General features: G+C 37.3%; 1 protein-coding gene across 1 annotated transcript in view; it reads left to right on the top strand.

Annotated features, from left to right (window-relative positions):
• Positions 1-27,982, top strand: part of CSMD1 (CUB and Sushi multiple domains 1) — a 1,614,989-nt gene that overhangs the window by 1,026,169 nt on the left and 560,838 nt on the right. Inside the window, exon 10 of the mRNA XM_063099815.1 lies at positions 1,706-1,827. Coding sequence (XP_062955885.1) covers positions 1,706-1,827 — 122 coding nt within the window. The remainder of the gene's footprint in view (positions 1-1,705; positions 1,828-27,982) is intronic.

The raw sequence follows: 27,982 nt of genomic DNA, 5'->3' as shown, positions 1-27,982 counted from the left end.
CATCTGAAGTTCACAATCCTCTCTTGAGAACATGTACCGAAAAATACACTCATTAGAGAGTGAAATACTAGTGTGTAGGAGGTGTCCGTGTGTGTATTCAGCTCTCTGTCAGGTGCTCTTTAGAGCCATGACAACCTACTGGGTTTAGCAAGCCAAATCACCTTTTATCCATCTTTACTTAAAAAATTTTATTCATCCAAAAGTAAATGGCAATATTTTAAAAGTTTATTTTAACATGTTTATCAACATATAGTAGGTTAATTTTTAGCAAATTATTTCCATAGTAAGTACTAAGCAACTGAAAATTGTCTAAAGTACAACTTAGGTCTGTATAAATTATAGATCTTGTCTTAATGTTGGCATAGTTTTACATGTCAAGGACACAGACATTGTTTCTGGTGCTGAGATAAGGAAAGGATGTTGTTGCTAAGGTCAAGGAAATTACAACCTTGTAGAAAAGACAGATCTGTGGATTAATATTCACAAAACAGTAAGGAAGTATTATTAGGCATAAGCATCACATATTGTGATATCAGCATAAATAGAAGAAAAATGTCTATTGCTGGAGGAAGTTATGAAAAGTTATAAAAAGAGTTAGATGGTTTCTTCCAATCCCCCCACAAAGTAGCCCTTCACAGTCAAGAGTCCTGGTCTGTTCAACTTTGTAGCTGAGTCTCCTGGGACAAGTGGCCTGAAGTAGGTGCCCAGGCAAGGAGAAGGAAGAAAGGATGGGTTACGATTAGTATTGACCCATCATCGGGTAACAGTTTTATCAGCTGGTGTGATGTGAAAATGAAGCAGGGGTTCTCTTATCTTGTGAAACTGGTTTCTCCTGCTCCCTTCTCTAACCAAATTTAAATTATTAACGTTAAGACTGAGTTCAGGCTGACATTATATTTCCAAAATTTATCTACTGATTAAAAAAAAAAAAACTTTTTTCTTAAAGAGAAGGGTAATTGAAATATTTTTGTATTCTAAACTAAGTAATATTTATTTGGTTATGTAATTTTTATGCTTCTTGGTCTTTTCATTCCAACTTTACAGTATTTTCTTTACTTTTAGAGTCAGCATTTCTATTTTCTTTCCTTAAACTTTCAATAATGTTTTAAGTTCTTATTTGTATTGTACTGTAAAGAAATTGTTATAGTTTATTGTAGAATAGCATCTAAAACTGGAAAGAGACTTTGGAGGTGATCTGTTCCACCATCCTCACTTGAAGTTGAAAGGACGAAGCTGTGGGAGTTGGTCCTACTCATTCAAGGTCACACAGTAAAGGCATAGCTGAGATGTTAACTCTGGTCCCCTGAGTTCTACTGTACTGTGCTTTTCACTCTATATTATTGCATCCTTGTGCAACTAATTATATGTTCAGGCCCTCTGCACAACTACATGTATATGAAGACTTTTCTGAGTTAGAATGGGATTTTAAAGGGACTAATTTGATATTGACATTGTGCACGGTGTCCTCATCAATTAGATCATTTCTGTAAATGGTGATGCCTTTGGAAATATAATAAAGTGTTTCAGTGCAGTGCTGCAGATACCAAACTTGGAAAGCTGAGCAAAATTCACTTGCCACCCTGAGTTTGTGCACCATTTTTATCATGATCAGTTAATAGCAAACTTGAAGTTCTATGTGAATATTCTATCTTTACCACACTGATTAAATGATGTAGAAAATAATGTTGTTTCTGTGTATTTTCAGCTAGAACATGTGGATCAAATCTGCGTGGGCCCAGTGGCGTCATTACGTCCCCTAACTACCCGGTTCAGTATGAAGACAACGCGCACTGTGTGTGGGTCATCACCACAACCGACCCGGACAAGGTAAAGCTTCCGCCCGTCCCCCACCTCTGTGTGGCTAAGCAGTCACCACTCTGACTCAGTCAACTATTTATGCAAATAACCTGGCAAATGCCACGCAACCTTACATTTTACTATTTAAATTTAAAAGTTCATGCTGTAGTATGTGTCTATATACCCACATTCATTGGAAAGCAGTCTGATATTCAAACATAGAGTGAGTACTCTCAGCGTGGTTCTCTCCGGTGGTTTTGGAGATTAAGCTCATGCTTTTCCTTCATGTATCCTAGCACTTCTCCATATGCACTGTTTTTCTCAACTCGGGTCTCATCCACTGTACCAGAAGCTTTCTTAAACACCACAGTATTTCTGAACAGTACTACTAAGTGTTAGAAATGCTCCTGTTATCCACAGATACAAAGAATACCGTCTTGTTAATATTATTTTCTAAATCTTTACTTCTGTGTTTCCTTTCTTGATTTACATGTTTTCCAAAAAGTAAAAAGTCTCTGTGCTTCTTTCAATTTTCTATCTTAAGTACATGAAACAAAGTATCTTTTTTCCAGAGTAGTAAAAGAGGACAATATCATGTTATTTTTCTCCTAAATTTTGCACACACAGTTTGTAATTGTGATATCACATTTTAAATCATAAGCCAAGAAAGCATGTTCATAATCATGTTTCATTGGCTATAAAATGAATTTTCTTTAATTCACTTTAAGTTCAATATAAATACTTACCAATATGCATTTGGGGGGAGAGGGGGAGGCCAGGGAGCATCTTCATATTGATTGCTTTAAAAAAAAAGTCAGGAAATATTCTGAGAATAGATTTTACTAAAATAAATATTGTTAAAAGGAATATATTTTTAGTAACATTAAATTTACTGAGCACACACTATTTGCCAGTTATTGGGTTATTACAAACAGTTCTGTGTCTAAAGTGATCACCTCTCTATTTTTATATTTTGTTAAAATGTTTGTCATATATAGAGATTCCAATGTAAAGCTATTGAGTTCCCAGGTCTAGAAGCAGAAAAGTTCTGATTTTATATTCAGTAAAATGTTCATCATAGACGCCTTTTGGTTTTTGTTTGCTTATTTCAGCTCTGAAATCTAGGTTATTATTTGCTTGAAAATACAAGCTTTAATAAACAGAACCGTGTAAAAATTCAGTGTGTTGTGGGCTCTCCTCATAAACATTGAGGAATTTCGGGGCTGACATTGCTACGACAAAAACCTCCTAGTTCTGTCACAGTGCTTCTTAATATGCTAGAGCTGTGTTGTGCCCTGGGGTATCAACTATACTAATCCTAACCAGAATTTTTTGTATGTGTTAGTCAATGGTTTATGTCTTCACATTTTTTCCAAGGACGAACAATTTTCCAGTCCCTGTTCTCAGCCCTTTAGATACCAGCTCTACCTGTTAGCAGTTGTGTGAACTGGGCAAGTTTATTAACTTTCCTGGGCCTCAGATTTCTCATCTGTAAAAGAGGTAATAATAGAATTTGCCTTAGAGAGTGGTTGTAAAGAATAAATAATCAATATGTGTGCCTAAGTGCAACATCATTATCGTTATAAACTATTGGCACAGCAGTGGTAATATAAACAAACATAACGTAAATAGAAAAAACTTGTTAACCACTTGATAGCTATTTACCAAGTGATCTCATTAATTTTTCTACCAAAAGAAGAGTCTTATTTAAATATGAATTTAAAATATATAGCATTTTGCTAGTTTGTAGATAATTGTTTTTATTAATATCTGCATTGACACTTTAAAAATATTAGAATACTTTCATGTCTAGCAAGTTAAATTATAAGATATTGAGAATTTAGAAAAGTATTGAAGGTCAGATAGTGGAACTTTAGGTAGGAAATACTAAACCAATTAGGTTTGTTTGTTAGATATTGAATTGGATTAATGGTCAATAGATTGCATCCATTACAACAGGGGTTCAATTAAAAACATGGTTTTTTTTTTGTATTATAGGGCTAGAGATGTAATTGGGGCAAAGGTATCTGACTGGGGCATTTATAATATACTGAAATATATTACTTTTGCAATTGGGAAGGTAGGAGAAACTCTTTTCTTGGGTCCTTTTTTTTTTAAGTAAACTTACCAAAAAAGAATTAATTAGATTAAAACAAGGGAACAGGTCAGTTAACTTATATGTGTTCTATGTGGTTCTATGAAGATTACATGAATCTATCACAAACAAAAAAAAAAAAATGTACGAAAGTACAGATTACGTGAAAGTGGAAAAGCCACTGAGGAAAGTCCAGCACCTCTCCTGCCCGCCTGACTCAGCACGGAGCCCCTTTTCCTACTGCAGCGCCTCAGCACCTGCATCAGCTGCTCCGGGAATCTCGGCGTCCAACACTTTCTCCCAGGGCCCTGACACTCAGCACTGTGAAGCCTGCAGGAGTCCTCTCAGAATGCAGCCCGGACCCGCAGCACGAGGGAGTTCCCACCACACTTCCCCAGCGGACAGTGGGGCACACACACTCCCCTGCAATCAGTCCCAGGCAGCAAAGTCAGCAGGAAGGAGCCAAGTGCTCACAGGGAAACTGGCTCCATATCACGCTCATGAGTGGGATTTCTTCCCACTCCTCGCTCTCACTTCCTTTGGGATCACATCCAAATGAATGTGCTACCTGCAAGCAAGGTTCTGCTTTGGGGGGAACCCTGTGATGAGACTAACATGAGCACTGGTGATACTGTAATCCTTCCTACAGGCCTTTCATGTGCAGAGGAAGAAAGTAGCCATGATAGCTTTTTAAGAGAGATGGGAGGCAGAGTTTGGAATCTGCTACAGTATTCCAAGTGAGACGTTTGAATTACAGGTGAGGTCTGAAATGGTGCGGGCACCATGGGAGCAGTAAAGAAGAAATGACCCCAGAGTTGTCTCAGACAGACTCAGCAAGACTTGGTGATGCGTGGAATATGGGGAGTGAGGGAGAGGGAAGAACAGGCAGGGGCTCCCGATGCTCCTGTTCAACGTTCCATCCCACCCGGCTTCACACTGAGGCCTGCCTCTAGCAGGTGCTGAGAGTGAGGGGAAGAGGGGGAATCACAAATGGCTTCGTGTACGGGTCGTGAAGACTTCACAGGTGCAAATGAGTGTGGTTCTCGTCTCCCTAGTCCTAGCGCTATCCACTGTCCTTGCACAATTGCTGATAATGTCCCTGTTCTATTCTCAAAAGTGTTCCAGTTTGGAACAATAGATTATATGTTCTCTTTACCTTTAACCAAGGAAAGGGCCTCAGGGATCAAGTTTTTACAGGAGGACATGGGTTTGGTTTTAGACATCATGATAATGAGGAGCCTGCTGGTGTATCCAAGTAGACATAACTGATGGAAGGAAATTTAGAGTTCACACGTGTGTTCTGAGCAGATGAAACCAGAGACGAGGATGACAATATGCAGAGGGTAAAACAGAGTCAAAGCGAGCTGTGCTAATAGCATTACTTTTCTCTCAGGGTTAATTGGAGGGTAGATTTGGCCTCAGCTATCAGGAGAATTTTCCAACTACAAGTGGCATCAAAGAGTTTTAAAATACTAATGTCTTGTGCGATGAATTGGAGTACCCAAAGTGTTTCACTCCAGAAGGCAGTGCCTGCAAGCTTAAACCTCAAGGAATTTGATAAACACCTTTCAATGTTTTCAAAATTCACTTAAATCCAAATTACATATGAATAATTATAACACTTTTGAACTACATGAAATATGTGTCTATATGTCTGAGTTTTTGCTTCTTGCCTATACATACTAGAATAGTTGAAGTTTTATGTAAAAGGAGGCTTAGAGTTCCCTGACATCAACCCCTTACTTGCCGGAAGCCGAGATCCAGGGAATCTTAGCTGCTTGTCTTCCTGCTGCACTGTGATGGCACTTCATTAGCTTATTTGCCTCCTGTAGGAAAATCATTTATTTTTGGTAGCTCTCTCACTTTGATGACTACCATAAAGAAATTAAATAATAGGTTGTTCAGTGCATCAACAGAGTGCTTTTGGCTGTGGGTAACAGAGGAGCGACTGAAAGCCAGAAGTTTTTAGGGACGTGTAGTTTGACGTAACGAGGGCAAAGGCAAGAAGATTCCTGGTTTTATTCAGTAGCTCAGTAACATCACTGAAGTCTCTTTCTTCCCCATGGTCCAGAGCAGTGACGAAATCCCCCCTCAAGTTACAAATGGCTGTAACACTCCAAGCCTTCAGTTACAGGCATAATCATGGTTAGTGAAATGAGGCATTCTTTACCTAGAGATGGAAGAAAAATGTTCTAGAATTCACCTAGAAGACTTCTCTCAGGTCCTATGGAGTCAAATATTCATAGTCGAGCACCTAGGGAGCCTGACGAAAAATATCTGGAAGCCAGTCAGAAGGGTCTAGATGGTTCATTCATGAGTAACACCTGGTGTCCACCTCACATAGGTAAGCAAAATGCCAAGGGAGGAGAGGTGGGCCATCAGCAGATTCATCTTTTGTTTATGATATGATTCAAATCCTATTATCTTCCTCTTTTACCAGACTCATGAGGTATGTTCTTTGACATTTTGAAGTTGACTTTTAAACTTGTTCAAACTGTAAAAAATGGCAAACAATGAATTTATGAGTTTGGATTTATACATTTCTCTCATTTTAGAAGTTTCACTTTTTTCTGTAGTCTTTGTGTACATTTACATAGATTTTGTATAAGTTCTATTGATTGTGAATACTCAGTAGTTAACACATTAAATTTTAGAAATCTTGTGTTATGTTGCTTCAGAAAATTCTTTGCCTTTCATCATTTATTTTGGAGAAACGTTCAGAGAAGGAAGAAGGTATTCCAGGTTGATATACTCACAAACACCCAGACTCTTAGCAGAGCACCACTTAGACACCTGAAGGCATCTCAATTAAGCAGAATTACCATCCAAATTAAGCAGCAGCCATTGCCATTAAGTATAATTAGGCTTAATTTGATTCCTTGGGAGACATTCCAAATAAGCGGGTTTCCCGATTAAGCGCACAGTGATGAAGGTGTATTACGTACTGAGCACAAAAGAACAGTTATATAAAAGTTTTCAGGCAGCGACTTGTGCCAGAAGCATTGATGGAGAATTCTGAATGAGAAGAGTTTGTACATCTCAATATGTTTGACATGGTCTGCAAACTTAAGAAATAAGATAGAATAGAAAACTGAAATTAATTTTCAGTGTCAATTAGAGAGTACTCAATATATTCTTGTTTTTTGAAACATTAACCATCTCTTGATAATTTATACTTTTTCCTGGTCTTATTTCTGTTTTGAGTGTTGTATAAATAAGTGCCATGTGTCAGTTTATGCTGAATATTGACACAAAATTGGTTGTACAGAATAATTAATGGAAGATGCTTACATCTCTCTTACTAATGTACATTACACATTACAATATTGTGGAAGGCCATGTTGAAAGAAATGTTAGAAATCCATCATTCAGAAAACTGAAACTGTTAGAAAAACCTACCATGTAGCATGTTCTATGCAGGAAATTGTAAAATAAAAGGTCCTTCAGGATGATTCAGTTTGGTGAAAAAGCAGACTTATAAACACTCCAACTGCTCCTGCCATAGTATTCTAGTAGACAGTCAATAAAAGAAATATAGTAATAAAATATTTATAAATATATTTCCTTGTGAATACATTTAACAGTTCAGCTAGTTTCAGTTCAAACTCTTGACGAGTCCTGTGATCAGATTCTTGAGAAAGTAATATATATGGCTGAGATATAGGTTATAGGAATTTAAAGCAAATGCTCTCAAAAGTTCATACCTGCGGTCTTCACCAAAAATATTAAATATATCATGGAAGATCAGCCTCCCACTGAATGCTTTTATGTACTTATATGTGTATATATGTATGTATTTATGTGCATAGAGTCACCACCCCTGTACATACACGCATGCATACATATCAGCAGGAATGAGAGGTGTGTGTGGTCCGAGCTCAAAATTTTTATAATAAAGACCTCAAATACATACATACATACACACATATAAATTTAAAGTACTTTCTGGGGTGGCATGATTTTAATTTGAGCTACTCATAGAGTATTTTTGTTGATGGTAAGCCTCTTTAGAAATTCCTTCATGATTTAAAAAAATTAAAACATTAGTACTTTTTTTGGTTTGTTTCTTTTTATTTTTATTTTTGCTTTTCGATTTTCTTCTAGCTTTCTTGAGGTCTAATTAACAAAGAAAAGTATATATATTTGAGGTGTGGTGTACGTGTACAATGAAATGTTATTCAGCATTAAAAAAAAAAAAAAAGAATTCCTGCCTTTTTTGACAATGTGAAAGAATCTGGAGGATGTTATGCTAAGCGAAGTAAAACATCTGAAATTTTCATTGAAGAATAAATGCTGAAAAAATCAGAGCATTGTTTCATTAGGCAGGTGAATATCAGCACTATATAATTCTCATAGACACTTTCATATGAATCTCCAAAGATTGCATTATACAGTACATATAGTAGAAATTATGAAATTAGTTTAAAATAGATTCAGTAAATAAATACTGAGAAACACATATAATTCTTATGGTCACTCCCTACCTGTCCCCTGTGTCAACTTTTCCAAAACATTAAGCGAGTTCCCCCAAAAACTTGCCCATGAACTGGCTGCTTACTCCCCGGCTTCCATCAGATAAACATCCCCAAACATTGGGTACATATGGTGTGTTGAGAGAACAGGGATGGCGATGGAGAGAAGAAACCCGATTCTGTGAAGGGAAATCGGGAATTAATGTAGGAGAAAGTGCTGGTTGTAGAGAGGATGTTCAAGGAAAAGTGCAGGTTGGGGAGTTGAAGGAAGGAGGCTGGGAGAATGACAGGGACAGTGCAGGAAGGGGGATACTTTCACACTGTGGCAGGAAAAGTTGCTTGGGAATATTGCTGGTAAATAAGACTGAAAATTTGAGCTGATGCCAGATTATAGGCATTATAGCATTTCAGTAAATTTTCAAATCGTCTGTGGGGCATGGGAGGTGGGGCCGGCTGGGGATGGCCAGGAATAAATACATGAATATCACACAGAGGTTGTAGCTGGCGACTCAGGCACCTTAGAGTGGTGCCCAGGGGAATCTCTAAAGCGAAATCTCACTGTGAAGATCCTCCTTCACCGTTTACCATCCGTGTGGTTTAGGCAAGTGACTTAACTGCTTGAAATCCCATTGTCATTTGTATTTCCCTTGGTATTAATATTATTTACTTTTAAGGTTGTGGGGATGAATACATACTTAGTTTAAAGCACCTAGAACATTCTATCAAATATGAAGTCCTCCTGCTGCTCCTCGTCCTTTCCTTCCTCCTCTGTTCCTTGTCTCCTCCTTCACCTCCTTCTCATTATTATTATTTTTGATGACTGGATTCAGAAAGAGATGAATGGGACCCTGAATGACAGGTAAAGAGTTAAAATTTAATCCTCAAAGGAAATGAGGTGTAAGAGTAGGCTATTAAAAAAGGAATGACCTTACAATGTGTATGTCTTAGAAGCATCATCCTGCCTCAATGACACGGCCAGATTCAAAGGGCACAGGATTAGAAGCTGAAGAAATCGGTGCTTTATTTTGAAATTATGAAAGATAACATGTGCCTAAATTAGGACACTGGTATCATGTTTGGAGAGAAGAAAAAAAATGGATTTGAGAGATATCACTAAGTGATTAGTCACAGAAATGTATACAGTTACATTACACCTTTTATTTAATGAACACCAATATCTGGTATAAAATATGAAAAGCTGCTTTAAATTTAATGCTTGCAAGAAAATTCGACTGTTTATCAGAACGCTTTCTGGGGAAGGAGCATTCACATTTTTAATTATTTAATGGATTTTTGCAGAATTTGAAGTAAAAAATTCATACAGCTATAGAAAAGGCATTCATTTAAAGTTAAGGTAGAAAGATGTATATCATGTATAAGAATTGGGAAATGCAATTGTAGTAGATATAGTTCAATATGCTTCACTTACGAGGGGATTCACATATTGGTCGAGAAGCAGAAGTTAGAAACATGACTGTCTCCTGGAGCACTGTGTTGAGGATTCTTGTCAGTTCAATCCCAGACATTTCTCCAGTGCAGAAAACACGAAGGGATCACGTGCTGCTGGAGAAGGTCAGGTGCCATGCCAGCTTTCTTTCATTACGCATTGCAGTACTCCCTTAGTTCTTGGCCATCACCATTATGCATGTTATTGATGCATTATTTTCTCCTTGGCACCTCTCCAATACTCTCATCTCTGTGTCATCTCTTTTACTGTCAAGTTTTCTCCATTATCCTGCTTAATATTTGTGGCATTTTTTGTGCACTGAGTTTAGCTCTTGTGGCCACCTTCTTCTCAAGACCTGTAATTCCCCTTCCCAAGATTAGTTCTCTTCCGCCACATGGGGATCTAAATTTTCTTCTTTCTGCAAAATTGATTTTCTCATAATGCTCTAATTCTTGACTTCTTGAACCAACTTCATTTATTTGTATTGTCTCTTCTTGACACTGAGAAATAAAAGGAAGTTGAAAACAAGGTGCATGCTTTTGCTTTGCTTACATTTTAAGTCAAAATGTGAATTACACACTCACGTGCATGCGTGGACACACACACACACACACACACGGAGACATCATTTCTAGGAAGACTGTTCTAGTGTTGGTATTGTACAGGGCAGAGTAAAGAGGTAAAGGATGACTGCAGAGACACAGATGACAGACACAGCACGCATGTATTTGGTGTGAGTGCTTGAACAGGTAGGCTTGTGTACTGGCTATCCATAGAAACAGAGAAGGACAAAATCTCCAAGTGACACTCCTGGGAGAAAAGTCCAAGACATTTGCTCGTTTTTGTTTTTGAATTTTCTTCTGTTTTCTGTTTTTGTTTTTAATAAAAGTACCTTGAGGAAAGGAAACTTCAATGATTGCATGCCCAGAATATGCCCTAAAGGATAAACATTGGTACTTGTATTAGTCCATTTTCTGTTGCTTATAACAGAATACCTGACACTGCATAATCTATAAAGAAACAAAATTTATTTTTTTGCAGTTTTGGAGGCTGAGAAGTCCAAGGTCTAGGGGGTGCATCTGGTGAGCACCTTCTTCTGGGTGGGGACACTACAGAAAACCATGGTGACATGGAATATCACATGGTGAGGGCTTAAGAAGAATGCACCTATGTGCTTTCCTTATGAAGTCACCAGTCCACACCCATAACTCATTAACTCATTAACCATTAATGGATTAACTGATTTATGAGGTAGGACCCTGAAAATCCAATCACCTCCTAAAGGCCCTGCCTTTTGATACTGCCACATTGAGGATCAAGCTCCCACATGAGCTTTGGAGAGGACAGACATTCAGACTATAGCAGTACTAAAGACAGAAAGGTGAAAAAGTGTTTTTACTTGTTTGATTTCTATGAGTGGTACATGTATGTGTATGTGTGTGGTGGGGGTGGCCATCATTAAAGGGAGGTGGAAATATCTCTTTTCTTTGGAGCCGAGTTAGTGGTCATTTTTTCTTTGCCTTTTAATGTGTTATTTGTGTTACTTATTTATTGTATACATTTAAACATTTTTTTGCAATTTCTCTCATTTTTAATGGTTTTTTTTTGTTTTTTGGGTTTTTTTTGGGGGGGGGTTACTTTTTAATAATAGGGAACCTTAAACATTCCAGCCTCCAAAACTATAACACAATAGTAATTACATGAGTAGCAAAAGCAAAAACAAAAATCTCATTCATTTAGCTCTTTTAGATAATTGAGGAGCAATAATGAACAAATCTTTGCTTGAATGGAGATATCATTTTAGATGGAAAATACAGAAATAAACCAAAAACTTGACTAAATAAAACATATTTAAATGGTGGCAAATAATCTCATGACAATGAAACAGTGTGGAGAAATAATTTACTGAGACTATTTAGGCATATTTATAAAATAAAGAAAACATATAACTATGTGCAATTCCTACCATTCAGAAGTAACCACCAGTTCTGACTGAATTAAGCAATCTCCTGTTTTTATGGACACAGATCCTGATTCAGCAAAGAATGAGATCCCACTCTAAATCCTTTTAAGTCATTTGCTCTTTTTCCCTTAATACTATGTTGTGAACACCTTTCTGTGCTAATGAAATTAATTTTTTAAAAAACTAAGTATTTCACTGAATGGAAATTATTGTTTTTAACCAATCACTTATTAATTAACATATAAATCTGTGTGCATTTTTCATTATTAACAATAACAGCGTACTTACCTTCCTCATAGATGAATCTTCTCACACATACAGAATTTTTGCCTTCAGAAAAATTTCTAGAAATAAAAATTTACTGAGTCAAAAAATAAGCATATGGAGTGTTCTGCAGTGGGGGCTTTTAATGTGTCTTGTTAAACTGGCTTCACTCACTTGTGGATTGCGTGGCACTCATTTGTGTTCAGTTTCAATCCGTGTGCAGGTGTGTGGTATGTGTGTGTGTGTGCGTGTGGTCTGTGTTCACTCCATTAGTAATAATGGACAAGATGTAAGTAAAGAGAAGGAGGGACTTCCAAGTTTTTCAAGATTATAAAACTTACTAACCCATTGCTGTTTTGTAGTCTCCAAACCCCTAGACTTCCTTTAACAAATATGATACAAATCTCTAATTTCAAAGTGATTATTTTACCATCTCACTTTCCATCTTACCCTACCCACTGTATTATTTATAGAATATTTTCCTTCTATGGCTTAGTTTTTTTCCTTTCCTCATGTTATCATATCCATCTATAAAAAATTTACTGAATTTTTCCTATAAACTTGCACAGTGTTTTATGATATGAGTGATAACAAAGGTATGTAAAAAACTTTTTTAAAAATAAAATTTATGACGTAGCCGGGGAGGTAAGCCCTGACTTGTATACCAGCAAACTCAGCTTATGGAATAATGTCATGTCACTTCTTTAGAAGACCCTGGCCATTCATTCATCTGCCCAGTTAATGATGACTCTTGTCTTACTGGCCATTCCATGCAGTCTTCTCTTTCCACGGTGTCTGACTTTACACGTACTACATAAACACTGATGGTCAGTCTACTTTTCACTACCCATTGGAGTGCTCTGAGAGTCCAGATTCTAAATACAATGCCAAGCATCTACGATATGGAAGTAGATAAGAGCTAGAAAAATCAATCAGTAAATTGGCGATAAAATCCTATAAAAGATACTTTACCCTAAGCCATTGTCTTGTAGAAGAGTAAAATGAAATGCTTTTCTCTGACTAAATAAAGTCAAATCAAGGAGACATATAGCAAAAAGTTCTTCTGAAGGTTGCTAAGAATAATTATGTTTCACTAATTTCCATCAAAAACACTGTAAGAAAAATTCACAGTTGACTTGAAGACACTTAAAGGTAATAGAAATATATCTAGTTAGTTTATAGTATCATCCCACCAGCTCAATTCCTTTTCCAACCTTTCCATCCCCCCTTTCCTCTCCCATCCACTGAGGGATCACCTTCACCCAAATACATGCTTCTAGGGTCTGGACGTCTCCTAGGACACTAGTGTAGTGTACGCAGAACTGGATTTGGAGCTCACAGGCCTGGGTTTCAGTCTTGACTTCACCCATTTCCTAGCTTATCTTGGTAAAGGTTCTAAATTTCTCTAACACAGTTTCCTCATTTTCCAAATAATCATAATAATGATAATAGATACATAAATTGATATTATTTCTATGCTTATTGAATGAATCGATGCATATGGAAGTGCTTCTAAGTTATTACTAGTACTGCTACCATAATTATTATTACCTCACTGTTTTTTCTTTTTACCTTGACTTTCTGTGCACCCCATTATTTCAGGGGCTCTTTGTTTTACAGGGGTCAATTATCTAAGCAGCTTATCTGAACACAGAACTGCAGGTGAAATGGTTCCTGGGAATCTCTGAGGTGTCCTCATAGCCTTTTGAGTGAACGGATCCAAGAAAAATTAGTTGTCTCTCAACTGCCAATCTGCCTCTCCAAATACCTTTATCCTGGCCACTCATCTTGTCATGCCGTCTAGAAAGCCCACCTTTATTCTGCACTCCTTTTCTCCTCCGTCACCTCCAGGAGAGCAGTAACTCCTTCACTCCTTTTGAATTTATTTCCTCCTTTCTGTTTTCACCGCTACCACTCCAGGTTATGACTCTGGTTATATCTTGTCACCTCAGTTGTTTTACTCTCTCTGTTTTTTGTCTCTCCACTCTCCAACTTTCCAATCTACCTTCCACTATCAATCTGAACATTCTAAAAACGTGCTTATGTGTGTATAAAGTACAATTCATGTGTGATCACTATTTTAAATATGATATATTTAAATATAAAGCGAAAGTGAAGATTGTGAAATTTTGTAATCCCAAGTAGTCAGTGCTCACCACCTCTGTGTGCAAACACAAAACCCTTTTCTCCATTTTCTCCTTCTTTTATTTCTCCTCTCTCTTCTCCTTTTGCTCTTCTTAATGGCATCTTTCAAGTTTAGAAAATGTTCCACAATTCCACAAATTGACACTTTATATCATATATATATATTCAGATATAGTTTTTTTTTTTTCCTTTGTAATGGCTGCTTAGTATTTCTATCAGCTTATTCTTCTAAACAGATGTTTAGAATGTGGCTATTCTTCCAAATCACAAAAATTGCTTCAATGGACATCTTTATGTTCACACGCTTGGCAATTATTTCAGTATAACTTATTGCCCAAATTCTTATCATGTACTAAAACTGAGCTCATGAAAGCTCCTGCCAGAGTGTATAGATACCTGTATTTCAACAGTGTTGATAGCAAGGTTGAAGCATAATATCCTTCAGTAATTCCCCATGGTTTTTGCATGAGAAATCTCTTTCTCGATGTATTTCTGATGATGCAGGCTCATCTGTCCACCACTGCAATCTCATTTCTTACTATGTGTTTTTCATTCCTCTTCTCCAGTCATACTCTTCTACTCTCAGACCTTGAGTGTAGTGTGATGTTCTAGGACATCTGCCTTTCCATACACCAGAAGCAGACATAGGACAACAGAGTGAACACAGGATATTATTGAAGCAATATTCATCACCAGAGGCACATCCATAATGCTACATTTTCATGCAAACCAGCACTCTATTTATCTAGTGAGTTGACCATATACTTTATTATCTGAACCAAAACTCTTTGGGAGTGGAAGGTAATGCTATTCATAATTAAGCTGAAAACAGCCAAAAGCTATAGCCAGGGCCTTTATCACCCTATTGAGGGACCAAGATAACAAATATCTGCAAGTTGAGATAATTGCACAAAGATTACCTCCACAGTCCAAGCATTTCAACTGAAGGCAGGAGATATGACCAATGTCTCAAAATAGAGGAAAGAAATCCCAAGGCAGTAAAAGGCTGTTGTGGCCCATCCGTGACTTGCTCAGGTCTCCAATTCAACATTGTGCATTTTTTAAAAGAACTTTTGTTTCTTAGTGTTACATAACATAATAGTACATCTTAGGAATCCTAGATTTGAATGAAATTTATTTAAATTATTTTTTCAAACATGCCTGTGTCTGAAACTTCTTTAAATTCCTGTCCTGTGCACAGTGTTTAGCAAATAGCAAGGGCCAATAAATGATAATGAAGAAATGACCGTAATCACAACCAAGCTTTGATTGTTTTAGCGCACTAGGGAGGCGGGGTGGACTGCCACAATTAAAGTTCTTATGTAGAAAATGTGTAAAATGATAACCAAAAGAATCTGTTCTGACCAGGTCAGCTAAATTACAGTGTCTTGGGAGATCTGGGATAATCAGTAGTCACATCCAGTAGTCCTAGAAAACATTATCATGAGACCATTTTACTTAGAAGCAGACAAGATGTTGCCAGAAAGCTATAAAATGACTACGATGTAATCCTTACCCTAGATCTCTGCGTGTAGGATGTAACCTAGTAACAATCTCCAATCTGCAAGTCATGTACAACCAATAGAAAGTCTGATGAAGTAATTAGGCAGGGATGTCTTTCTCTCTCCTTTGACTTTCCTCTGTTCTTGTGATTATAAAATGCTAAGCTCTGCTAGCTATCTGATTGTGTCTTCCCGGTTACAATTGTGATACTGGCCCAATAAATTCTTGCTATATATATTTGGCCTCAGTTTCTTCCTTAAGTTAATAATAGCTACCTGCAAGCCACCAATCCCACAAATCTATATATCATTTGGGTCCTAAAAATGGCCAAATATATTGTTTGTATATGTTTCCACATAAACAAAACATTATTTTCATAGAAACGTCTATTGCATGTAACACAAAAAGTGCACTTGTTACTGTGCAGCTTAGTCGTGGTTAACGTGCAGTTGGCCTCCGCGTCGTGTGTTTCTTTGTGTTTCACTGTTCTGTATTTCTGATGATGCAGGTTACCCAGCAATTTCCATCAATGTGCAGACTTACAAAAATAATATTCCAAAGTCTAGATACTGTGTTCTGCTTGTCTTAGCAATTTCGTAAGTGATGCTTTGATGTGGGTATTTGAAAGACGGTGTTAATGACCTGGTAATTGTTTATCTGGTTTCCTCTGAAGTGTGAAGTGTGCTGACAGCTGTCAACAGGGTGTAGGCCCTCAGGCAGTGAAGGGAGAGGAAGGTAGCCTAGGATTTCTACTCTTCTGAAGATCATTCTGTGATCAGCATCTGGAAAAACCTAGGGGGCAGGAGAAGTTAAAGACTAAATCATACCTTTGTTTTAAAGGTGCTTATAGTAGAGAGATGAAATCTTTGTTTTCGTTAACAGGAGACACATGCAGCACTCACTTCAGTGTTTTTGTGGCAGCCCTAAAGTCAGTAAAGTGATTTTGAACTTTTCTATTTGTAATAGGCGTGTGTGTGTGTGTGTGTGTGTGTGTGTGTGTGTGTGTGCAAGGAAAAATCTGTATTTTAGTTGACAGTTTTTGCTAAAGAACTGAACCAATCATATCATCCCTCAGGATCACTTCTAAATTTTAAACATAACAAACAAAAGTGTTCTTAAGTAAATATTACATTTTTATGAAATCCGTTTAGGACATTTATGATTCCAAGTAGTTGCTGTCTTGTGTTACTGAGTATTATGCGGAGTCTTATGTAGTAAGTGTACGTGTGGTATAATACAGATTTTAAAATATCTGAAGCATAAATTCACTATCAGCTACCTCTGTCTTATTCACTTTGTCCTTGGTCAGGAATAAAATCACCAGTTTTAATATTCTCTCACTTACATTGGGAGAATATGATCTTTTCAAATATTTTCTTTATGGAAGCTGTTTTAATCTTACCTTTGGCTGACTGTGGAACCTTGCACTGTATGATTAAAATGTTCAACTATATATACTTCATGGAGAAAGATCTGGCACCAAGGTTGTGTGTCTTAAAACTATAACCTTCTCTCTCTCTCTCTCTCCCCATGTGTGTATGTGTATATATAAATCTAAAACTGTATGTATAGAATTAAAAAATGGAAGAAAAGAGAAAATTCAAGTTCTGATTGGCACATAGTTTTAAAAATACTTTCATATATGAAATATAATTTACCAGCGAGAGTGTATAGGTACCTACATATGTATATTAAATTTAGATTTTAAGCATGTTTGTCTTGTGGGATTAAAGAAAATGAACTACAATTATACAAATATTCAGTGAAGCAGTTTCAGTAAGTCCATCCAGATGTGGGATTTAAGGACAAGACTCCTGCGTTACCCATCTTCCTCCACCTCCCTGAATTTCCAGGGCTCCGCCTGCCCGCACCCACCCTCATCAGAGATGGTGATTGAGAGTGAATCACTGAAGCTTCCATCTTTCCCTCGACCTGTGCAGAAGCATTTCCCTCCCGCTCTGCTTGTCTTCTGGCCCAGGTTTTGCTCACAATTTAACAACGCTTGCCATTGTCTTTCATGGATCCTACTGCCTTACCTGATGATGGCTCCACCACGTGCACTGGCAGTGCCCTGGCTGCAGATTGCGTGTGCACGGTACTCCTTTCCTTCTTACTGGCTGTGTGGAGTTTCATGCTTCTGATAACACCACAGGTGCTCTGGGTGCTTTCCCTAAAGGCCCTTGTCCCCATCACTCTGTTCACCACTGTCAGGTTATTGTTGAAGAGTGTTCCCTTGAAGGCATCCCAGCTGCTGGATGGTGCCCAGTCTTTCTGGCTGATCATGTGGTACTTCCAGCCTTCCTAGACCCTTCTTGACATGCTGTTCAAATCGCTTCTGCTTACCTTGTAGATTTATTTATCACCCTCCTGACCCCCCCAAATATTTTCCATCTGTGGAAGTTCTGAAGCTTTCAACACTCCAGTTAACAAGGCTGGGTTAAGATAACAAATCTAACAGACCAGGAAAACTTAGGTGCCTCATCACTGGCTGTATCTCCAGCTTGGCCAGTTGGTCTCTGGACTGACCACAACTGTTGACACTTTCACAGGAATAGTAGCTTCTGGTTGCCATCAGAGCATGGACCGTGGATTCACCAGTTCTGTCAATTTCAGATTTCTGTGTGCTGCCTGCCTGCCTTTCTGCCCCCCTCCACCTGGCGCTGGCTCACTGCAGCCTGTTCTGTCCCAACACCAGCTCCAGAACTCTCTCCTCATCGTCCTCAAACCCAACTGTGTTTGCAGCACCCACTTGCCAACTTGTCGTTAATGTTATCTTACCCTCTGCTAACTTCATATTAAACTAGTCCGAATAGTTTTTTAAGATGTTTCCTGCCACTTTCTAATGTGTACCTTTCTTCTCATCAGCTTTTCTTTCCTTTGCTGTTGTAAAATAAAATATAACACTTCTCCCTGCCTCCTCAGTTGCTCCTCTTATAGAGAATTCTTCCCTAACTTCTCTTTCTATATTTTATATATTATGTAAAATGCTGACCCAGACACTGATGAGATAGAGTAGTAAGGAACTCATGGTATAACCCTAAGAGCACAAAGTATCATTCAAAATTATGTGTGTTTACTTAAATTATTTTTGATAAATAAAACATATAGAAAGTAATGTCATCCATAATTTCATAATTAAATATACAACAAATTAAATGCCACTCTATGCCCCTCTACATAGAAATCTGCCTTTCTATGACTATATAAACATTAATACTGTGGATATGCTTGTGTGTGTATATGTGGTATATGTGTAATCATTTTTAATGGGAACACGAATACTGTAAACATTATTCTCCAATCTTTTACTTATTTTTCACTTAATAAAACATGAACATCATCTAGATCCATTAATTTAATGTCTACTTCACTAACGTCTACTTCACATACTTCAGTGTCTTCACAATATTTGTAACTATGGTTATACTAAAACTTGTTTACCCTTTCCAAGTTAACAGATATTCAAGTGGCTTCTGAATTCTTACATATGCAATACTGTGATGGAAATCATTATTATGGTCATTGTTCTGATCAAGTAAGAATTGTAATAATTGGATATTTGAAGTCTGTATCACAGTCACAATCTTGCCTTTATAGTACTATTGTTTTGAGGCACCTTTTATAAATATCTCTTACAGATTCTTCACCTAATAGTAAAGAAACTAAGACACTGAGCAGATGTAGGATTAGATTATGAATCAACTACAATGGCACACACTTTCTGTGTCACAAAGCCGTTTAAAAAGGCAGCCAGTGACCTCCAAACTATTGTAAAAATCCCTGAAATAAAATGGCTAGCATATCTGCATTTCAGCAAGCTTGTGGTGATGGTACACCTGCAGCTCTGAAATATTGCTTTATCAGTGCAAAGTCTATCTTAAGTATATTCTCATGGATACATAAATTAATATTGCATTGCATTTAGACCAACCCTATGTTAATGAAAGACTTTTGGAGTTGGTCTTTTTTCTTTCCTTTTCCATAAATCCTTTATTGGTTGATTGGCTGGTTTTAGAAATAATATGTGTTGCTTGAATATATTCAACTCTTCAGTGTTCCTCTTTAAAATCACCAATAAATGACAAACAATTAAGTGACATCTCTAAATAGGTGGTAAACTACTTCTAGAATATGAATCCTCTTCCATGTTATTTTAAAAACTTACAGTAGATTTTCTACGTCCACTAATAATCAAGAAATAAAAAATATTGATTTTAATTTTAAATAGTGAATCTTTTAAAATTAATTAATTTCAAATAAGATGTCTCTTAAAATTAATTCATATTATTCTTATTTTTCTCTACTAAAAAGTGGAGCTACATTTTATGCCAGTTGAGTTTATGTAGATCATTCATTCTCTAAAACTGAGGCAGAGATAAAATAAGGACGCACCCCAGGCAGGCGCTCATGAAATTCAGACTGGATCAGCACTGCCACCTCTGTGCCTGGCAGTTAATAGACTCACAATGTGCTGGCAACAGCTTAACCACCCCGCCCTACCCTCAGGGTAGAGAAACACCCCTGTCCCAGAACAATGTATGAACCCTCCCGTTAGGAACGCAGGGGCGTTCTCATGTTCTCTCCAGGCTGCCTGTGTGCACACATGGGCGCTATGCTCTCTGCACGATGAAGTTCTATTATGTGCATGTTCGTTGGTCTCTCTCTCTTTTTTTTTTTTCTCCCTCTGGCTGGGTGCGCTCACCATGCTGTGGGCTTGGATTGGTCCCCGGTCAGGTTCTCCTCTCTTGGTTTGACCAAGGACCTAGACCAGCAGTCTGGTTTCAAAATAGCAGATACATATGGATTATGGGAACAAAGTATGTTAATGTAAATATTTTTGCAACAGAAAGGATCTCTGTAGAATATGCATTAGATGTGAACTCTCAATTCATTACAATGTCATATTTCAAAATCCACATATCTCCCTCACATTGTGGTTTATCCATATCAAAAGAGCTTTGGTGTCTTCTTAGCAAAGTTTTCAAATACATAAAGACAGGTTATCTCAATTCAGAGGAACCTTTATAACTGCCTAACAATATCCCTTTACAAAATACACAAAAAGTTTTAAGAACTATTTAATTTAGCATATACTACTTATTTTAAAATGTTGTGATCTAATTTTCCTGAATTTTAAAATATTCAAATAAATAAAAAAAGAAAGAATATGAAAGTACTTTTAAAAGTCATGGAAAAATAGAATTAAAAGATAATATGAATCTTGGTATGAACTTTTTGAAGTACCCTCATATAAACTGATCTGATTTCTTCATGCTATGTAGATGATGAATATTTACATCAGTTTTCCAACTTTCTCTTTCAGTATATATTTTTAAGTTTCTAATAATTCCCTCAGCCCTTCCTTCCAAATCATAATGCTGTCTTTTCCATAGATAGCATGACCCCTGTGCAGGAAGTCACATCTCTGTGTCTTAGAGGTTAGGATGGATTCAAAGTTCCTCCATGCAAAGAAGTTCTTTGCCACTTGTTCTAAGATTTCTGCCATTTCTTCCAGCAGTTTGGAACATGAATCTGCAAATCTCTTTATGTTTTTCTAAACCATTGCTGTGAAACTTCTTTCTCATTCTGGAGATGGTACATCCCAGCCACTGTGGAATTCATGAGGTCTGTCCTCAGGGCCCACAGTGATCAGCCTTACTTTTCAGTTCTAAAACCAAGTCTGGAATGACAGTAGTTCACACACATCACGTTAGCATGATCATATCACATAATGCATTGTATTATCAACACTCGTTATGAACTTTAACACAGAACTGATATGATACACTGCCCTGAATATCTCGCCATCATTATGTCTTTGTCATGTAGGATAACAAACCATGCTATACTGTGGTTTAGTATCAAACATAGGCCATGAAAAGCATAATCTATTTTCAGGAAAAACTTTTATACTTTTACTAAAAAAATAATACACACACACACACACACACACACACACACACACACACACACGAAAACAAAGCTTTACCAATACAGAAGCAATAATTAGGTAAATATAGGGTCTTACAAACATGGTTGCAATGAAAATCATGTATTCAGGAAAATCTGTTTTGTTCTCCTAGGTTCTCAGTGGGCAGATTAGTTCATTCCAGTCCACTGAATCCTAAAGCACTTACCCACCACATCTACTCTGAGGCTTAAACCCAATGACTCATAAATATAAAAAATATACTGGCTTTCAAAACATTAATTCATTCATTGGAATTGGAAAGGGGATGCTATAATACAAAAAAAGAAAAATCCACAGGAAAATCTTGAGAAATTAACATGCTTTAGAAATTATGCTTATTATCTCACTGAATCCTTGAACACCCTAATGCCTTAGGCTCTATTTTTATTTCCTTTTTAAAGATAAGAAAACTGGATCACAAAGTGATTAAGTCTACCTTCTTAACCATTACCCTATACTGCCTTCAGCTTTAAAAGCATGTAGCGAGGTAATTAAAATTAGATTCAGGCTTATCTTGTCAAATGTGTGACTGGAGAGTTTTGAGAAAGGGATCTCACTGTGTTTACTTTAAGTTAAGAAGTGATTCATTATCTGTTTAGAGGGAAACAGAGACACATTTATATGACGCGGTGCTCCAGTTTTCACAGTGGAAGCAGAGATTTGCAACATCAGAACGCATACTGCATGTACCCTGATTGCCTGTTCATGTCCTCATTCATCCAGCAAGCATTCCTGGATGCCTCTCTGTGACCTGTCTAGGGCATGGGGAAGCAGTGTTGCAAGTCTGGCTCATCGTGGAGCACATGTCCAAGTGAGGTTGAGGCAGCAAATAAATAAGTAAACAAATAGCAAGATTTCAGGTAGTGATTGCATAAAAAGCAAATAAAAAGGAAATAAACAAATGGCACTGGGCAAAGGATGGAGACTGGTGAGGTCAAGGTAATGGATTTTAGGAACCACATACCAACAGGATTGCACTGCATTTCAATGTCTCCTTAAATTCTGTACATTTGACTTGATGTCAAATCATTTTATTCACAGAGCTGCAAAAACTCTCTCAAAACATTTATGTGACAGAAATTTACACGAACTTTAAGGCTAATTTCTGCAGCTCTTTGCCATCTTCAATAATTCCCAAGTTTACTTTTAATTTGTCCAGCTTTTTGCACAGTCTTTAAATATTCTTAAGTGAACTAGTTTTTATTTTATAAAGTTAATGATTTTTTGTAGCACTGTCCAAAAGCTTTTGACAGTAGAACCTCACTGTGAAGAAAATAATGTGTTGTGACATCAAGATTTTGGTTGTTTAATTTGCTAAGGTTTTTGTTGATGTTGTTTTGTTTTTTACAATAGAGGTAAAATCTCTCATGAGAGCACTATCTGTATAGATTCTCCAACAGTTTCTCTAAGATGGAGCTTTTGTTGCCAGATATGAAGGCAAATCATTAAATACATCATGGCCTTAGTTTATTTAAAGCACCCATGCTCAGCAAGAAAATAATTACTTAAATTTTACTACCATTTACATTAGTGAGATCTGTTAACTATTAACTTGATGGAGAAGCTGTTCTTTAGTTTATTACAGAAATTCTCCTCAGCATCATGTGACATGTCATCAGCATGTTGAATAACTACTGTCTGAGAGCAAAATCTTCCCAGATCTCCTCCTGTCCTGCCCCGGCATTCTCACTGTGTGCTCACCACAACTTACGTTACCAAGCTCCATTACTACAATCTCGCCCATTTCTTCACTCTGCCTTTCCTGGTCAATACATTCTGCTGCTAAATAACTTGTTTCCTTTGCCTTTTCACAAATGTGACTTTTTTCCCCAACAAAAGCTTTACTCTATTTGAGATTCTAATAGCCCTTTAATATAATGAACACCATATTGTCAAATGGCTGTGATTTGCAGTTAAGTGTTTTCAGTTGGCCAAAGCAAGTGTCTGTAAGTTGTTTGCCACTGATGCTGAACAGTGAACAGTACAATTGGGCCTGTGGAAAATTCACGATAAGTAGCCTTCATTGTAAAGACAGAATTCTTTTATGTCCTGCATTACGTAAGAGCAGTGAAATGACACAAAAGATTATAATTCCTTATCATTTACCTCATCGAATTGTCTATAGACCTAGATCTTGCAAACTCCTGTTCTACAGCTTATCTTTAGAAATCACCTGGTTGGACCATCTGACATGTGTGCATGACATAAATGCTAAAAAGAATAAATAAAACAGAGGCCATTTCCATAACTAAATGAGTAGCTTGGGGAAAATTGAACTTCACAATACTACTAACATGTAAACCTGCACAATCCACATTTTGCAACATATACAGTGATGGCTAAGTGTCGTGATGCCAGCTGGGTGATGGCACATAAAAATTTCTTCTTTAAAATGAAAATTTTGTTTTAATATTTTATTGCAAAGTACAGCTTATCTACTTTTGTGAGCCATTTGGCAACATGTTAAGGGAAAGTTGGGCAGGTAATTCAGGAAGAAAGGAAGCACCATCAGTATGGCTCTTGCCATTTACCAATACCCTCCAGTCTCAGGCGAAACACAGAATGGACATAGTCAAATGAATACAGTGTTACTACACACTCACTCCAGCTCCTGAGAAGTCCCCTAACAAAATAGCTCACAGAAACCCTGGAATCGAGTTAGTCCAAGCAAGATTTATTAATAATTCCAATAAATTTAATGCAGAAAAAAGGATGGTACAGATTTCAGAGGAATTTAGGAGGTGAAATTAAGAGGATGTTGTAGTCAGGAGTATAGGAGAGAGAGAATTCCTACAGAAGTTTCTTTGCATACACCTGGGTGACTGTAAAAAATGAGAATTAGATAATAAGAAATACATGTATGCTCTAGCTGAATGACTAGGTTTCCCACAGCCTGCCCTGCCCATTTTCTCTGTGGGACAGAATTCTCATTTTGGCAACCACAAATTAGAGCTCCTATGCAAGCTGGGACAACTCCTGCCCTTGAAGAGTTTCTGTTTCCCACCCAGAGATTGCATAATTCCACTAATATTTTGTTTCCCAATCTACTGGGTCCATCAATAACAAATAAAATTCCCTATTTATAAGTGAAAAAGGGCATAAATAAAGGAGTTTTTAGTATGATCTTGACTTGCTTACTGAGGTTGGAATTTCTTAAGGCACTCCTAGTTAGAACTGGGGAATACGTCTTCCAAAAGAAACAAGTATATGTATACTCTGTAGAGGGAAGAAGGGAATGCTATATGGTTCTAGTGTACACCAGTAAGTTGTTTATGAATTAAAATGCCTTATGGGCACTAGCCAGAGAACCTAGCCATAACTGATTGGTGATTCCATAGAAAAATTAATACTAACTTTCTAGAGACCAATTTACTTCTGCATATTGGATTGCAAACAATTAAAATCTGAGAATATCTGTATGTAATCATAAAAGGAGCTTATCAAATATATGACATTATTGATCCAAAAGTATAAGACAATAAAGTCCTGAGATGATAAATTAAGTCAGTATGTGTATACACACACACACACACACACACACACACATATAAACACATATATACTCATATATGGTTACCTATATATCTCTATAACCTATCAATTATGTAACATCTCTATCTTTCTGTATTACTTTCCATTGTTGAATAAGTTAAATTGTTTTTAAAAATAAGGAATGTAGCTATACAGTCCATTTAGTTGGGAGGATATAAGTATTATATTGTTAAATGTGAGGCTAACCAATTTTGATAAATTTATAAACTTATGAGACTATTTTCTTTCTGTTAAATATAGATATTTATGTCTTGCAGCTTTTTCTTTGTCAAAAACTATGGTAAATATTGGAGAAAACTACAATTTTTTTTAGTATGGTAGAACATTCTAGAAAGTGAAGGGAGCTTGAAAATCATTAAGATCACCTCCCTCTTTAAAACACCTGTGCATGAACACAAACATATATATATGTATATATACACATACACATAGAGACAGACATAATTTTGTACCTCCTTCTATGTGCTAAGCGTAGGGCCGTTTACTGTAACAGATTTTAAGTAACACTTGAGAGAGAACATCTACTTTGCTACCTAGGTTTTATCCTATGTTAAGATCATGGACAAGTTTATCATGAGGCAATAGAATATTTTGAAATTAACTTTATGGTACCCTGATCAATTTTCCTGAGGGAGAGAGAGAGACAAGGAAGGACTAAGTTTACATGAGAAAAGAGAGATTTAAGATATTTTAAATACTTTCATATTAAACACAAGTTGGTTTAAATTTACAGAACTATCCATATTTATATTTTACTCCCTAGAGCTGTAGGGCATCTTGGACTAGTATATTTCTGGTCATCTCCTTCTTTCAAGCATTTCTTTTCTCTTTAGGAAAAAAAAAAAAAAAAAAAAAAACTTTTAAAACTTGGCTATGTTTCCTACTTCCAAACCCTGTTCTGATCTTCCTTGAGTCTGGTCTAATCAAGCTTTTGTTTCTCCTACTCACCCAAAATATCTCTAGGCAGGTCCACAGTGACAACCGTATTGTCACACTGGATGGTCCATTCTCAGAACTCCCCTACCCTGCCCTGTAGTTGACACTGGACACCCTCTCCTTTCGAAGACTCCTTCATTGCCTACTTGGATATCACTTCTTGGTTCTCCTCCTATATTACTCTTCTTGCCTTCTCAGTCCCTTTGCTGAGGCCACTTAGTGTCCCTCAAATATAAATATTGGACTGCTTAGGGTCTTCTCAGTCTTCATTTCTCCATCTGCACTCACGCTGGTCCAGTAGTTTAAACACAATCCACACGCTGACTTCTTCCAAAGTGTTCTGTACTCAGACATCTTTTAACCCCAGACTCATATATCTGCTTGTCCATTTGGCATCTCTACTGTGAATTCAATAGGCATCTCAAACATAAAATGCCTAAAAACAAACTCTGGATGTTTTCTCCAAAACCTGTTCCTCCCACCATCTTTTTCTTCTTAGAAAATGGCAGTTACTTTCTCCCAGTTGCTTACGCTGAAAAAACGTATAGTCATTTTTAACTCTTCTCTTCTCGCATGTCCCACATCCATCAGCAAACCCACATAGTCTAACATTATATTCAGGATTCAACCATTCGTCCATTTCTACTGTGAATCACAGTTCTCAGCAACCATCAGGTCTTGCAAATCTCTCCTAGCTCACTTTCGTACTTCGGCTCTTGCCCCTCCCCTCCATACACCTGTTCCCTACACAGAAACTAGACTCATTCTTTTTTAAAGTTAGCTTAACTCTCTCTTCTGCTTACAACTCTCCACTGATGTGTTACCTCACTTGGTAAAGCTACAAATGTCCTAATGATATTCTTCAATGTCTAGCATAAACCATCTTCCACCTTTCCTTGATCTTGCTTCTCACTCTTCCACTTTGCAAACTGCTCTAGCACACCAGTTTCTCAAACATGTCAAGTATGCTTTCATCTCAGGTCTTTTGCTTTTGCCCTTCTCTCTGCCAGAAATGATCTTCTCTCAGATATGCACAGGCTTGCTCACTGCATGTGAAGCAGGTTCACTGTGCACTGGCCACCAACTTGTCTGAGCTTGGTGAAACAGAACACACTCACACATAATGAGTTACATGCAGCAGATTAAGACAGCAAGGGACAATAACTGCCTAGGACTCATTGTGAGCTGGTCCCCTGAGGCTCAGGAAAGCTGCCTGGGATAGATGGAGTCTCACCTGTTCATGCCCCACTTGCTGAGTGACACCAGAAAGCAGCCCTCCCTGGTTTTTACACTCTGGGGTGATTGGTATCGCTGGGCTGAAGCAATGAAAGGCATCCTGTTCCCAGGAGGAGACTGGCACAGAGTCCCAGCTGATCTGACCAGCTACCCTTATCTTGAGGTGTTGCTTTCCCAGCACATTCTATAGTTAGTCTTCAGAACTATGAAGAAGCAGGTGGGAGCGCCTAAGTCAGAACTGTTTGGTCCTATGTCCTACAGATCTGTATGCAGCATGACTTTCCCAGAGGCCTCGCCTGCTCACAGCAAACACCCTTCTTCTCTCTGTTATCCTGTTTGCTGTTTCTTCCTGGTCCTTGCCATCATCTGACATACATACGGTATAGTCCCTATTTGTAAATTGCTTCTGTCCCTGCACTAGAAGGTCAGCAAGGACAGAGACTGTGTCTGTTTTGTTTACTCCTGTGTACCCAGTTCTAGGACTGTACCTGGAATGTGATAGTGCTCAGAAGTATTCGTGGAATGAAATTATGAAAGCTTATCTTCAGAGTTATGAGGAAAGAGATTAAATAAAATGGCAAAGACATTTAGGACATTATTT

The sequence above is a fragment of the Cynocephalus volans genome, chromosome 1, assembly GCF_027409185.1.
Source record: "Cynocephalus volans isolate mCynVol1 chromosome 1, mCynVol1.pri, whole genome shotgun sequence".
In the NCBI taxonomy this organism is placed as follows: Eukaryota; Metazoa; Chordata; class Mammalia; order Dermoptera; family Cynocephalidae; genus Cynocephalus; species Cynocephalus volans.
This window is presented reverse-complemented; position numbering and strand designations above follow the sequence as displayed.